This window comes from Bos mutus, chromosome 14 (assembly GCF_027580195.1).
Source record: "Bos mutus isolate GX-2022 chromosome 14, NWIPB_WYAK_1.1, whole genome shotgun sequence".
Classification (NCBI taxonomy): domain Eukaryota; kingdom Metazoa; phylum Chordata; class Mammalia; order Artiodactyla; family Bovidae; genus Bos; species Bos mutus.
This window is the reverse complement of record NC_091630.1, coordinates 5,836,306-5,852,375: the sequence shown is the minus strand read 5'-3', so window position 1 is coordinate 5,852,375 and position 16,070 is coordinate 5,836,306. Positions and strand designations below refer to the sequence as shown.

Here is a 16,070-nt window from a genome sequence, read left to right as displayed (position 1 = left end):
AATTACTATGGCTTATAAAAATCCTTGACATCAGGTAGTAAACGTTTATCCTGTAAGATTTGTCCTTTTTCAAAACTGTTTTGGCTAATCTAGAACCTGTGCATTTCCTTGTAATTTTAGAAGTGCTGCTGCTGCTGCTAAGTCACTTCAGTCGTGTCTGACTCTGTGCGACCCCATAGACGGCAGCCCACCAGGCTCCCCCGTCCCTGGGATTCTCCAAGCAAGAACACTGGAGTGGGTTGCCATTTCCTTCTCCAGTGAATGAAAGTGAAAAGGGAAAGTGAAGTTGCTCAGTTGTGTCCGACTCTTCTCGACCCCATGGACTGCAGCCCACCAGGCTCCTCTGTCCATGGGATTTTCCAGGCAAGAACACTGGAGCGGGTTGCCATTTCCTTCTCCAGTGCATGAAAGTGAAAAGTGAAAAGTGAAGACACTCAGTTATATCTTAGTTTTAGGGATCCCATGGACTGCAGCGTACTAGCCGATCAATTTCTACAGAAAATTCTACCAGGATGTTGATTGGATTGTGTTATTTGGAGAAAACTGATATTTACAATACCGAATCTTCCAATACATATGATGAAATATGTCTCCACTTATTAAAATTTTAATTTTTCTCAGCAATGTTTCCAGTTTTTAGAGTTCTTACATGGCTTTGGCTACATTTGTTCATTTTTTTTTTAATGCTTTAGTAAATGAAACTTTGAAGTTTCAATTTCTAAATGTTTGCTGCTAGCATGCAGAAGATACACAATTGATTTTTTTTAATAACTAAGCTTGCACCCTACAATGAATTATTAAAATTCGTTATCATTTCTAGTTGTTTTTTGGTAGGTCCCTTAGAATTTTCTAAATTGACAATCATGTTATCATCTGTGAATAAAGGCAGTTTTACTTCTTTCCAAACTTTATGCTTTTTGCTTCTACTTCTGCCTTATTGCACTGGCTTCGGAATCTGGTACAATGGAGAACACAAGTGGTGAGAGTGGACATCACTGCGTTCCCAGTCTCAGGGAGAAATATCCAAGGTATCACCATTAGAATGCTGTTAGGATTTATCTTTTTTGTTGAGGCCCTTTATCAAACTGAGAAGGCTACCTTCTATTCCTAGTGTGATGAAGAGTTTTTATACAGAATGACTGTTTTATCTTCTTACAAACAGATTTTAATCTGTAAAAAAGGGGCATGATTATGGATAACCATTCTTTTGGATAATGATGTAAATATTCTTTACTGTGGTATTATTCATGGTTAAAAGAGACAATGAATGGGAGTAGAAGAAGAAACAAGAGAAAGACAGGACAAAACAAAACAAATTTCTATTTCCTCATAGCTCTGTACCGTGAGCTAAAAGCAAATCAGTAAGCAATTAGGCCTTTAGTCTCCTTATCTGGGTTAGAAAATTATCATGCAGCCAGACTATTTCACAAGGTGTCCTGTGAGAAGACTGTAAGCGCTACCATGGGTGATATAAAAGTATGCACCTGTTAATATCTTTCTTTATCTACTGTCTTAAGTTTCCTCTGGGTTCTGATGTCAGGCTCTTGTCGTAACACCCCTCTCTCACTGAGTGGCCTCTAAGACAGCAGTTCTTAACCAAGGGTACAGAGTATTTTAGATGTAAGCATTTTGAGGATGCAAAATTGTTTCATTTTCTTCAGATTCTTAATACAGTTGGTGATTTAAAAAAATGATTAATACTACTCTAAAAAGTATCTTCCATTCTACTAATGCATTTCTGCTAATCTGTGTAAGCAAGCTGTTAGGAAAGAGCCATTAACTAAGGTTTACAGAGTCTGCCTGTAATTCAGGCTCTGAGTCCTGATTTTCATGTATTTCCTGTGTCAGAGTTTCTAGAAGGCTAAGTCCTACATAGGACTATTACTTTATAAAACTTAAAATGCTAATTTTTTCATATGCACATTTTCATTACATGGACAAACCAAGTTTCTTAACAGAGGACGCAAGATGGCTGAAGTTAAAATACTGCCCCCAAAAGGTGGCAGGGGGAAATGCAAGCACTTTCCTAAATGGCCCTCCCTACCTTCTAATTTACATGGGAGAGACTTGGAGAATTCACAATAACTAATCATCAGAGAAACATAAATCAAAACCACAGCGAACTACCACCTCATACTATTATTACTGGAATTGTTACTATTAAAAACAAAAACAGAAAATAACAAGTATAGGCAAAGATGTGGAGAAGTTGGAAGCCTTATATACATTTGGTGGGAATGGAAAATAGTATAGCTGCTATGGAAAACGGTAGCGGTTCTTCAAGAAGTTAAATAGAGAATTACTATTTGATAGAACAATACCACTCCTGAGTATTTACTCAAAAGAACTGAAAGCAGGGTCTCAAAGAATATTCTGTACACTCATGTATAGAGCAGCATTATTCACAATCACCAAAAGGTGGAATGAAGACAAAGATTCAGTGACTGATGAATGGATAAAGAAAATACACACATATACGTATTATGTGTATCAGATGTGACCTTTGTGATGTATCAGTCAACTCTTTGTGACCCCATGGATTGCAGCACGCCAGGCTTCCCTGTCCTCCCCATCTCCTGGAACTTGCTCAAACTCACGTCCATTGAGTTGGTGATGCCATCCAACCATCTCATCCTCTGTTGTCCCCTTCTCCTGTCTTCAATCTTTCCCAGCATCAGGATCTTTCCAGTGAGTCAGCTCTTCGAATCAGGTGGCCAAAGTATTGGAGTTTCAGCCTTATCCTCAGTCCTTCCAATGAACACCCAGGGCTGATCTCCTTCAGAATGGACTGGTTGGATCTCCTTGCAGTCCAAAGGACTCTCAAGAGTCTTCTCCAACACCACAGTTCAAAAGCATCAATTCTTCGGCGCTCAGCTTTCTTCACAGTCCAACTCTCACATCCATACATGACTACTGGAAACCATAGCCTTGACTAAATGGAACTTTGTTGGTAAAGTAATGACTCTGCTTTTTAAAATGCTGTCTAAGTTGTCATAACTTTTCTTCCAAGGAGCAAGTGTCTTTTAATTTCATGGCTGCAATCTCCATCTGCAGTGATTTTGGAGCCCAAGAAAATAAAGTCTGTTACTGTTTTCATTGTTTCCCAATCTATTTGCCATGAAGTGATGGGACTGGATGCCATGATCTTAGTTTTCTGAATGCTGAGTTTTAAGCCACCTTTTTCACTCTCCTCTTTCAGCTTCACCAAGAGGATCTTTAGTCCCTTTCCGCTTTCTATCCTAAGGATGGTGTTATCTGCCTATCTGAGGTTATTGATATTTCTTATGGCAATGTTGATCCCAGCTTGCACTTCATCCAGTCTGGCACTTCAATGATGTACTCTGCATAAAAGTTAAATAAACACGGTGACAATATACAGCCCTGATGTACTCTTTTCCCAATCTGGAACCAGTCCATTGTTCCATGCCTGGTTCTAACTGTTGCTTCTTGATCTGCATAGAAGCAATAGGTTTCTCAGGAAGCAGGTAAGGTGGTCTGGTATTCCCATCTCTTTAAGAATTTTCCACAGTTGTGGTCTACACAGTCAAAGTCTTTACCCTAGTCAGTGAAGCGGATGTTTTTCTGGAACTCTCTAGATTTTTTGATGATCAAATTGGGTGTTGGCAATTTGATCTCTGGTCCTCTGCCTTTTCTAAATCCAGTTTGAACATCTGAAAGTTCACGGTTCATGTACTGTTGAAGCCTAGCTTGGAGAATTTTGAGCATTACTTTGCTAGCAAGTGAAATGAGTGTGCAGTAGTTTGAACATTCTTTGGCACTGACCTTCTTTGAGATTGGAATGAAAACTCAATCTGTTTTCCAGTCCTGTGGCCACAACTGAGTTTTCCAAATTTGTTGGCATACTGAGTGACTTTCACAACATCGTCTTCTAAGATGTGAAATAGCTCGGCTGGAATTCCATCACCTCCACTAGTTTTGTTGATGGTGATGCTTCCTAAGGCCCACTTGACTTTGCACTCCTTGATGTCTTGCTCTAGGTGAGTGGTCACACCATTGTGGCTATCTGGGTCATTAAAATCTTTTTTGTACAGTTCTTCTGTGTATTCTTGTCACCTCTTCTTAATAATCTCTGCTTCTCCTAGGTCCATACCGTTTCTGTCCTTTATCGTGCCCAACCTTGCATGAAATGTTCTCTTGGTATCTTTTAATTTTTTTGAAGAGATCTCTAGTCTTTCCCATTCTATTGTTTTCCTCTATTTCTTTGCAGTTTACTTAGGAAGGCTTTCTTGTCTCTCCTTGATATTCTTTGCTTCAAATGGGTATATCTTTCCTTTTCTCCTTTGCCTTTCACTTCTCTTCTTTTCTCAGCTATTTTTAAGGCCTCCTGAGACAACAATTTTGCCTATTTGCGTTTCTTTTTCTTGGGGATGGTTTTGATCACCACCTCCTGTACAATGTTATGAATTTCTGCCCCTAGTTCTTCAGGCACTCTGCCCATCAGATCTAATCCTTTGAATCTATTTGTCACTTCCACTGTATAATTGTAAGGGATTTGATTTAGGTCATACCTGAATGGTCTAGTGGTTTTCCCTACTTTCTTCAATTTCAGTCTGAATTTGGCAATAAGGAGTTCATGATCTGAGCCACAGTCAGCTCCCAGTCTTGTTTTTGCTGACTGTATAGAGCTTCTCCATCTTCAGCTGCAAAGAATATAATCAATCGGATTTCGGTATTGACCATCTGGTGATGTCCATGTGTAGAATCATCTCTTGTGTTGTTGGAAAGAGGGTGTTTGCTATGACCAGTGTGTTCTCTTGGCAGAACTCTCTTAGGTTTTGCCCTGCTTCATTTTGTACTCCAAAGTCAAACTTGTCTGTTATTTCAGGTATCTCTTGACTTCCTACTTTTGCATTCCAGTCCCTTATGATGAAAAGGACATCTTTTTTCGGTGTTAGTCCTAGAAGGTCTTGTAGGTCTTCACAGAACCTGTCAACTTCAGCTTCTTCGGCATTAGTGGTTGGAGCATAGACTTGAATTACTGTGATATTGAGTCGTTTGCCTTGGAAATGAACAGAGACCAGTCTGTCGTTTTTGAGATCCAGTCTGTCATTTTTGAGATTGCACCCAGGTACTGCATTTTAGACTCTTTTGTTGACTATGATGGCTACTTCATTTCTTCTAGGGATTTTTGCCCATAGTAGTAGATATAATAGTCATCTGAATTAAATTTGCCCAATCTGGTCCATTTTAGTTCACTGATTCCTAAAATGTCGATGTTCACTCTTGCCATCTATTTGACCACTTCCGATTTACCTTGATTCATGGACCTAACATTCCAGGTTCCTATGCACTGCTGATCTTTACAGCATCGGACTTTACTTTCACCACCAGACATAGCCACAACTGGACGTTGCTTCTGCTGTGGTTCAGCCTCTTCGTTCCTTCTGGAGCTATTTCTCCACTCTTCTCCAGTAGTATATTGGGCACCTACTGACCTGGGGAGTTCATTTCTCAGTGTCACATGTTTTTGCCTTTTCTTACTGTTTATCATATATACGTTGTTGTTCAGTCAATCAGTCGTGTCTGACTCTGTCATCCCATGGTCTGTAGCCCATGAGGCTCCTCTGTCCACAGGATTCTCCAGGCAAGTATACTGGAATGGGTTGCCATTTCCTCCTCCAGGATATATATGTTACTTACATATATAGAGTAAATACTGAAAATATATACATATATGTTATATATGTATATCTGTATATTGTATATATTCAGTATTAAAAAGCAAAAAATTTTTACACATGCTAAAATATGGATGAACCATGAAGACATTATGGTAACTGAAATAAGGCAGTCACAATAAGACAAATATTGTATGATTTCCCCTACTTGAGTTCCCCCAATTATTAATAAGTTTGCACTCTTCAGGAGCCCTAAGAGTTGGCACTGATTGATGATTTTGCGCTATGACAGCATCACATTTGGGAGAACTTAAGACCCTTACTCAGTGCTGGAGGTTTACACCCCCTAAACATTTCGATGAATCAGAGAGCGGATTGAAGATGGTGCCATATGTTTTTAAAGCTTGTGGACATTCTATTATAGAAGCATAACAACAGACCCTCCTCCCATTAACTTTCCCTATAATAGCATAATAAAAGATCCTAACCTCCAATTCTTTTTCATCAAAGTACTGCAGCCACTGAAGGGGAACAACCTCATTAAAGCCATCAAGGAAAGCTTTGGTCTGTTCTTGTACTCCTCGAGAAAAACGCCACTCAGTCATTAAACTGAAAATAAAGATGGTATTTAAAAAGATGGTACTTTCTATGTAAGGTAAAAGGGTTTAAAACACAGAGTACTTCTTAACCATCATTAAAAGAGAAAGTGAAGAAAATCAGTAAGTTTTATGGATTGTAGAATTCAAGTGAGCACAGTTTCAAATCAGAAGTTGCGGTGAGCACTATTAAAAGAATAAGTTAAAAAGGGAAAGTGAAATGGAATAGGAATGAGTATTACAGTGCTTGTCAGGTGCGGCTCCAGACTTGGTTTTGCTACTATCTAAAGGGCCTCCATCTCCTCATCTAGAAATGAAGAAGTGCATGGGCTTTGGAAAGCCCTTCTTTAGCACCAATGTTCTCTGATTTTTGATCCAGACAAGGCAGGATGCAATACAGTAAGTGGCAGTGGGAAAGTGGAGGTCATCATATACACTTTTTTCCAAGAATGTTAGTACTGTTGGGAAGAACTTAAATAAATGTATGTCAGAGGCAAGGGAAGTGAGTTTTCTTAAAATTATATTTGAATTTTTGAGTGCTTTTGCAACATGTTTATAAATTAAGAGGAATATTGAGTAGAAAAAAATAATTAAAAAGGATCACTGAAAGAGGGAATGAATGTGAAACATGTCCCCAGAGGAGCAAACAAGGCATAAAGACAAGGGTATAGAAAGACAGTTTTAAGACGCTCTGGCAGTTGTAGAACGTAGGGACAGTCACCTTACCCAATATATTCATCTTTGTTCTCCTCTGTCACTAGGATATTGGAACCTCCCAACTTCAGGTCATGTGACGTAACCTTCCCCAAAATCTCCATGTCAACAGAAAAGTACATTTCTAAGCCACATTCCTCAATGTTGTTGTCTCTGGGTGATAGAGAGATACAACCACTAATTAACAAAATATGTAAAACTGGTTTCAAGAAAATACCTTATTGAAAGATAAATCTTCAAACCTTATCCAGATAAGGGAATTATAAAACTCAGTATCGATCGATTCCAAATCCTTAATAGTCAGTTTTTTACTTAGCATACGCTTGTAGAAGGGTAACGAGAAACCAGTATCAATAAACTTCCCATGAAAGAGTGCCTGCCAAGAAAAACAAAAAATTAAAAAAATTTACAAAGTAGCAATTTTCCTATTCAGGGCACAATGATAACAGAGGTATCATAAGCCTTTACAGGCAAAAAAGTACTTAATAATTAATCAGCATAAATCATGAAAACTAAAAGATTGAAATCATGAAAACTAAAAAATAAAATATTCTATAAGATGCTAAGCATGAAAAACAAATTTAGAGTGAAAACAGTATCTCTTTAACTGACGTCAAACACTTAGCTATATGATATCCTGTCAATAACTTTAAAAGAGGATGATAGTGGAGCCTTATCAAACTCCCACTTTTAAATACGTTTCATGAATTACATTAACCCCACTGGACACAGAAAAGAAGGCATTTTGGGGGTCCCTGTGCACCTGGGAAGACCCCTCCCCAACTCCTTTCTTATCCCACAGTTGCCTGAGAGAGCTCTAGGACTAACCTGTATTGCCTTCACAATAGCCAATGCAGAGAGCCCCAGAGCTGCAGTACCTTGACTCTCACCACCACCCGCCTGTCTACTTTGAAATCTGAGTCCGTGTCTCACGTCTTACCTAACTTTCAAAACCACCCTACTATGTTTTGTCCTCTTCAAGCTCATGGTCCATCATTAGCAAAATCCCCCCACATTCTCAATTCATCCTTTCGCATCTTGTTCTAACAAAAATCTGGCATTTTTCTGAGGACCCTGTTTCCTTTCAAATCCTAGGAACAGGATTAGGAATAGGCTGTCTCTCTCCTATCCCCATGTCACCAAGTCTGGGAGTGGGTGTCTGTTGCTTCTCATCACTGATTTCACCTCCTTCACCTGCCCCAGCGTGCAAGACCATGCCAGCCCTCTACGTTCATGGCTCACTACCCCCTACTTCCTCACTGCAGTCATCCTCAGATCTTCCGGTTTCCCCCCTTTACTCATTCAGTCCCATGCTTTTTTAACACAACCGTCATCATTTTTAAGATTTCATGATCTGCACTGATGATTCTTTTACTACTGGCACGTTTTAATCCTTTCTGTGATCTTAGTCTTTAACTTAGTTAAATGTTCTCAACACCATACCCTCGACACTGTTATTAGCACTGACTGCAATTCCTTCATAAACTGAATTCCAAAGAGCTCCTGACATTCCAGCTCACCACCTTCAGCAGTAAACACCAGCAAGTTTTGACCCTACTGGGATCTAAAAAACTCCAGCGAACTTGTTAGCCTGTCACTGTCGCTCAGCCCCCTTATGAAGTTATTTCTCCCCTTACACAGTTTTTCTTGAAAATTTTGGCCCCACCACATGGTATGTGGGATCTTAGTTCCCCCAACCAGGGATGGCACCCACACACTCTACAGTGGAAAGCTCAGGAGTCTTAGTTCCTCGGCCACCAGGGAAGTCCTCCCCTTACTCAGTTTAGATTCCATCGTCAGTCACTAAAGTTACTCCCTTGGACCTTCAGAGCACAATCACCTTAACCGCTTGGCCACCTGTCCCGTGTACCTTCAAACCTTGTCTCCTCACTCTGCACTAACGAGCGTGCTCTCCATCTCACCGAGGAAATAGCCACCATGAGAGAACTTCTGTGCTTCCCCAACACCTGCTCACTAGTATTAGGTTGGTGCAAAAAGAACTGCAGTTTTTGCAATGTTGAAATTTGCCATTTGATGGCAGAATACATTCTAAATAAATGTAGTTGTATTATACATCCTTTTAATGCACATTTCTTGCTTTATAGTGTTCTTTTTTGCTAATAACTATTACTTGCTGTTTACTATATACTTTAGACTATAGAAATGATGCTAGACAAAAAGCAAATTGAGTGATTTGTTTTTTTTAAATTCGAGTTCAAAATGGGTCGTAAAGCAACGTAGACAACTCACAACAACAATGCAATTTGGCCCAGGAACTTCTAACAAACGCACAGCGCAGTGGTTGTTCAAGAAGTTTTACAAAGGAGACAACAGCCTTGAAGTTGAGAAATGTAGTGGCTGGCCATCAGAAGTTGACAATGACCAGCTGAGAAGATCATCAAAGACAATCCTCTTACTATATGAGAAGCTGCCGAAGAACTCAAAGCTCATCATTCTATACTCGTTTGGCATTTGAAGCAAATCAGAAAGGTGAAAAAGCTCAATAAGTGGGTGTCTCATAAGCTGACCGAAAATTTAAAACATCTTCAGTTTGAAGTGTCTTCTCTTATTCTGTGCAACAACAGTGAACCATTTCTCAACCACATGGTGATGTGTGAAGAAAAGTGGATTTTATATGACAACTGGTGACAACCAGCTCGGTGGTTAGACTGAGAAGAAGCTCCAAAGCACTTCCCACAGCCAAACTTGCACCAAAAAGAGGTACTGGTCACTATTTGGTGGTTTGCTGCCAGTCGGATGTACTACGGCTTTCGGAATCCCTGCAAAACCATTACAGTTGAGACATTTGCTGAACAAATCGATGAGATACACTGAAAACTGCAATGCCTGCAGCCAACACTGGTCAACAGAAAAGGGCCCAATTCTTCTCCATGACAGTGTCTGATGATATCTGACTGCACGTTGCACAACCAATGCTTCAAAAGTTGAATGAATTGGGCCATGGAGTTTTGCCTCATCCACCATATTCACCTGACCTCTCACCAACAGACCACCACTTCTTCAAGCATCTCGACAGCTTTTTGCAGGGAGAACAGTTCCACAACCAGCAGGAGGCAGAAGATGCTTTCCAAGAGTTCGTGGAATTCCGAAGCACGGATTTTTATGCCACAGGAATAAGCGAACTTATTTCTCATTGGCAAAAATGCACTGATTGTAATGGTTTCTATTCTGATTAATAAAGATGTGTTTAAGTCTAGTTATAATGAATTAAAATTCACTGTCTGAAACTGTAATTACATTTGCACAAACCTAACAGTATCTGAATCTATGTATTCCTACTGTGGAGAAGCTATGACTTCTCTGTGCACTGGACAGAGTGTCCTTGTTTTCCTATTCAAGGTTACTGCTCCCATATCCCCTATCTCTCTGACCTCATCAAATTCCTTCTTCTCTTACTGATCATCGGCAGCATATAAATGTTTTATTCTCCTCCCATTCTTGGTTCCATACATACTTCATGGTACTGCCCAATTTCTTTTTAATCCTTTAGAGCAAGTTTAAGAGATTTTGTGTGTGTGTGCTTAGTTGCTCAGTCGTGTCTGACTCTTTGCAACCCCACGGACTGTGGCCCTCCAGGCTCCTCTGTCCATAGGATTCTCCAGGCAAGAATACTAGAGTGGGTTCCCATGCCCTCCTCGAGGGGATCTTCCCAACCCAGGGCTCCCACCCTGAAGGTGGCTTCTTTATCAGTTGAGCCACCAGGGAGGCTCCTTTAAGAGATTCATCAGTTCAGTTGCTCAGTCATGTCTGACTCTTTGCAACCCCATGAACCACAGCACACTAGGCCTCCCTATACATCACCAACTCTTGGAGTTTACCCAAACTCATGTCCATCGAGTCGGTGATGCCATCCAACCATCTCACCCTCTGTCATTCCTTTTTCCTCTTTCCCTCAATCTTTCCCAGCATTAGGGTCATTTCAAATGAGTCAGCTCTTCCCATCAGGTGACCAAAGTGTTGGAGTTTCAGCTTCAACATCAGTCCTTCCAATGAACACCCAGGACTGATATCCTTTAGGAGGGACTGGTTGGATCTTGCAGTCCAAGGGACTCAAGAGTATTCTCCAACACCACAGTTCAAAAGCATCAATTCTTCAGTGCTCAGCTTTCTTTATAATCCAACTCTCACATCCATACACGACCACAGGAAAAACCATAGCCTTGACTAGACGGACCTTTGTTGACAAAGTAATGTCTCTGCTTTTTAATATGCTATCTAGGTTGGTCATAACTTTCCTTCCAAGGAGTAAGCATCTTTTAATTTCATGGCTGCAATCACCATTCACAGTGATTTTAGAATCCAGAAAAATAAAATCAGCCACTGTTTCCACTGTTTCCCGATCTATTTGCCATGAAGTGATGGGACCAGATGCCATGATCTTCGTTTTCTGAATGTTGAGCTTTAAGCCAACTTTTTCACTCTCCTCTTTCACTTTCATCAATAGGCTCTTTAGTTTCTTCTTCACTTTCTGCCATAAGGGTGGTGTCATCTGCATATCTGAGGTTATTGATATTTCTCCTGGAAATCTTGATTCCAGCTTGTGCTTTCTCCAGCCCAGCATTTCTCATGATGTACTCTGCATATAAATAAATAAGCAGGGTGGCAATATACAGCCTTCACGTACATCTTTTCCTATTTAAGAGATTAGTTTATATTTATTGTCCCCATTTCTCCTTCCATTCTCTCTTGAGGCTCCTCCCATCCACCTTCCCTCTCCACTGCACATGAATATCATTCACCTGGCCAAATCAAACATTTACTTCTTGAACCTCATCTTGATCAGCCAGCAGCATTCGACATAGCTGATCACTTCTTATTTCTTGAAACACACTTTCTTCTTCCTTGGTCTTCTGGAAACCATGTGTATTTATTTTCCTATCTCCTCCTCTGCCAAGGCTCTTTTGCCAGTTCCTTCTTATCTCCCCAACTTATAAGTGTCCTTAAACAACTTCTCTGTCTACACTGATTCTTTAAATGGTTATATCGTCTTACTGAGATATCCCCTCATTGCCAGACTTGTATATCCAACTATCTATTCAACATCCCCATTTGAAAGTCAGCAGGAATCTTAAACCAAATCCCAATTCTGGAGTCCCTCCCCCACAAATTTCCTCTTTGTCACAACCCTGCCATCCTGGGAAATGGCAGCTGCAACCAGATGCACAGACCTTACAGTTTGGTGCAACACCTGACTCACACATCTTGCATCTAAATGGACAGAAGACCTGATTGCCTCTATGTACAGATACATCCAGAACCCACACAGCACGCCTCACCACCTCCACGGCTATAGCTCTTGAGTCTGAGCTTGAGGACTCAGGTGCCATCTTTCAGCTGAGCTGTTGCGAGTGGTCTTCCTGCTTTTCCTCTTGCCTTTCTTTGCCCTCAATTAGTCTCTTTCTACAAGGCAGCAAACTGAGCTTAATCAAATCCATGGTCATATTATGTTCCTTAGATCACACCACTCCTAGCTCAAAACCCTTAGCTGAATTTCTGAATGATCCCACAAACTGCCTCCATCTCACCTCCTACCACGTTCCCTCTATGCGCCAGCTATGACATTTTCATTCAGAAACGTACTTCCACCCAAGATCTTTTTTTTCAGGTTGTTCCCTGTGCCTCAAATGTTGTTCTCCAAAATATTTGCATGATTCAATCCCTTGCTTTCTTATTTCTGTTCAAGTGTTGCCCATCAGACAGGCCTCCTCTACTCATATTAAATAACAGAGCAACACTTCCTTTCCCTCAGTATATATTTATTATTGTCTCCCTCTAACAATATTTATATCCCTAAGAACAAGGACTGTGTCTTATCATGGTTTCATCCCATTCATACTATGATACCATAGCAGGCAATGAATATTTGCTGAATGAATGGATAGATAATAAAGTGCAAATACATATATATACACAAACACTTCTCAAGAAGTTTATAGTCCCACAAGATCTTCTGCAAAGCTATGAAAATTCCAAAAATATCAATCAAGTTCAATGATTATACGTACAACTCGGATTTTCCCCTTATTGAAAAGTGGTCATACTACAATTAGGCTTAAATGAAAGGACTTCTAAAGACCAACTGGCTGTATCAATAATCCTTATATTCACAATCTTGATTTCACACAGGAACTTATTTTGATACTCTCTAGGCAAACTTCCTTGGTAACCAAATTTGTGAACACATATAACCAAGGATGATATGTATCACTTAAAAAAAAAATCTTCTCTAAAATACTTTTGGAATAAGCAAAATTCAAATAAATAAATAGGTAATGGAAAGTCAAGACTCACCATAGCAATAAAGCGACCAATGAAACAAAAGTATGAAAGATGGTCTGGATTAATAGTTGATGCTGGATTTATCTGTAGACAGTAGTTGTTCTTGCCAGCATACTCAAATAAGCAATACATGGGGTTCAAAACTTCATGTGAAAGCAAGAAAAACCATTCTCTAGAAGAAGATAAGTCAATATTATTTTTAGCAACCATATATAAATTTAAAAACAGACCTTAAATAAATTCATACATAACATCACATCTCTACTCAGCAGCCTTTAACAACTCTACTGTCCAATTCCTAAGCCGCCCATTCTAAATTACCTGCCAGTTCCCACTGCCAAACTATAAACTAGGTACTTCTCACATATTGTGTGCTTCTTCCTAGGCCATATGTTTGTGTATGAACCCTGAACTTCCACTCAGCCTATGGGGATCCCACTTTCAAGTTCAGCTGATATCTATTTCAGCAATTTTTGGAAGCATTTTTCAGTGTATTTCAGTGTCTCAGTCACTTAATACTCTGTGGTAACAATCCCACAATATTATTCATTTTTCTGCACGTGACTGGCCCACATGACCACTATATCCACCAGACTGTAAGCAATTCAAAAACAAAAGCCATGTCTCTATTTTTTGTACCTTTAACTCTTATGGGCACTTGACAACCTATACACACTAGATTTATAAGGAAGATTTATTTTATTTATTTATGGCTGTGCTAGGTCTTCGTTGCTACATGCGGGCCTTCTCCAACTGTGGTGACGGGGCTACTCTTGATTGTGGTGCTCGGGCTTCTCACTGGAAGAGCTTCTCTTATTGCAGAACAGGGTTCTAGGGCACGCGGGTGTCAGGAGCTGTGCTCTGGGTGCTAGAGCACAGGCTCAATAGCTGTGGCACACGGGTTAGCTGTCTTGCAGCACGCGGGATCTTCCCAGACCAGGGATGGAAGCCATGTCCCCTGCACTGGCAGGTGGATTCTTTACCACTGAGCTACCAGGGAAGCCCTGAACAATAGGCTTCAGTGAATATTTGCTGGTGATACTGAGGAAACACAGCATGGCCGCTATGGAACAGTTTTAACTGTTTTTTTCAGGCAATGGATTAAAAATGGAACTAAAATTTTAAAAGGTGAAATCTTTAAATGGGATAGGCATTATCTAACCTATTACCATGTAATTTGTCTCATTTTAAAAAGTCCAATACAGAAAACCTGACTAGGTAAAAGATTAATAATTTGTATTATAAAATAAACTCAATATGCAAAGACTGTCTTCCATAGCAATTTCTTCTAATACAGGGTTCCAAACTCAAATACCTAAAGATATTAGTGAGTACAAGGGGCTTCCTTCTCTGCATGGGCTCACAGTCTTCTACTCAGTCACAAACCCCTATTCCTCATTGTATCCCAGATAAAAGTTACCACTGGTCTAGGAAGAATTACTTCTAGGCATCTATCATAGTCCTTAGACAACTTGGCTATGGTGGGCAGGAAGTGAAAAAGAATGTATGATACCCAACAGGGAAAGCAGCTACTCTGATTCAGCAATTGATGCCATGTGAGAAGGTGTGGCAATTGTTTTTAAAAAGAGGCCGAAAATCTTGATTCATAAGAGTAATCTAGTGATTTCTTTAATGTTGTCAAATAATATAAAAAAATTAAAATCACAATGGGGGCCATCAATATGCAAGCTAGGTCTGGCCTGGCAGCCTGTTCAGAAATGCTTTTTTGAAACTTTAAATCTTGGAAACTTAATGAAGGGTAGAGAAGGGAGTCTAAATCAACTGAGAAATGTTAAAACCAATTTATAAAACGAAATTCAGTCCCAAAATAGTAGCTGAATCAAGTTGACTTCCCACTATGGTGAGGCTGAAGTAACACATGTCCCCCGGAAGAGAACTGAACAGATCTAGTGGGATGCCGTCTATGGGGTCACACAGAGTCGGACACAAGTGAAGTGACTTAGCAGCAGCAGCAGCATCAGTGAGAATGTGTTTAGACAAAAAAACTAGAAATAAAACTCCCAGATGTTGCAGATGACTTTCAGCAATCAGCGCAGAGAAAACTGGGTACACTGAAAAAAAGAATGACCACAGCATGGCATCTAACCTATATACTCTAACAGTAAGAAAAAAGAAGGAAAAATTCTAAGTAACAAGAGGTAGAAGAGTTCCTGTTAACATATTCTTCCATATACTCTCAAATAAAGAGTTACAAGAGGTTGAAAAAATTAATAGACAACGAATGAGTAAGCAGAGCCTAGAGAGGAAAACAGTAAAACCACCAACGATGAAAAGTCACATTAGAAGCAGCAAAACACAGGGCAGTACTGCAAACAGAGATGCGCGGACAAAATCAGAACAGAATGAAAAGCACAAAGATGAAAGTGACCTGAGAAGAGATGACAGACATGTACGACTGAGAGAGCAGAGTCCACATACCCATGACTGATGTTCCCGAAGAAAAATGGAACAAATGGAACAGAAAAAATATTCAAAGACCTAATAGAAGAAAATGTCCCTTAAATTAAGGAAGATCTTAATAAGCTCCAAAAAAAGATATAAAACAATCAACACTGAAATTAATGAACTTCAAAGAAAAGACCTGTATGGGAACCCAGAGGAAAAAAGCTCCCTACAAGGGGCTGGCCTCCTATTTGACAGCGTTTACATTCAATTAGAAGACAGTGACGCAGTGTCTACTGAGCACTGGAGAAACAAGTATTGTGTGAGAAATTTATATCTAGTGAAGTTCTTGTTTAAATACAAAAGCAGCAGAAAACATATTCTCAAACACGTAAAACTAGAGGGATATATCACCCTT

At 39.8% G+C, this 16,070-nt stretch overlaps 1 protein-coding gene across 6 annotated transcripts in view; it reads right to left on the bottom strand.

Moving 5' to 3' along the window:
- WWP1 (WW domain containing E3 ubiquitin protein ligase 1) overlaps positions 1-16,070 on the bottom strand; it is a 141,522-nt gene that overhangs the window by 19,954 nt on the left and 105,498 nt on the right. For 3 of the 6 annotated variants that reach the window (XM_070382913.1, XM_070382915.1, XM_070382912.1), the window contains 5 exons: positions 15,689-15,748; positions 13,262-13,421; positions 7,192-7,325; positions 6,962-7,102; positions 6,128-6,248 (listed from right to left, as the gene is read on the bottom strand). In XM_070382913.1, the coding sequence (XP_070239014.1) occupies positions 6,128-6,248; positions 6,962-7,102; positions 7,192-7,325; positions 13,262-13,421; positions 15,689-15,748 (616 nt within the window). Of the gene's footprint in view, positions 1-6,127; positions 6,249-6,961; positions 7,103-7,166; positions 7,326-13,261; positions 13,422-15,688; positions 15,749-16,070 lie in introns of all 6 variants that reach the window. The other 3 variants (XM_070382917.1, XM_070382914.1, XM_070382916.1) reach the window with 3 other exon arrangements.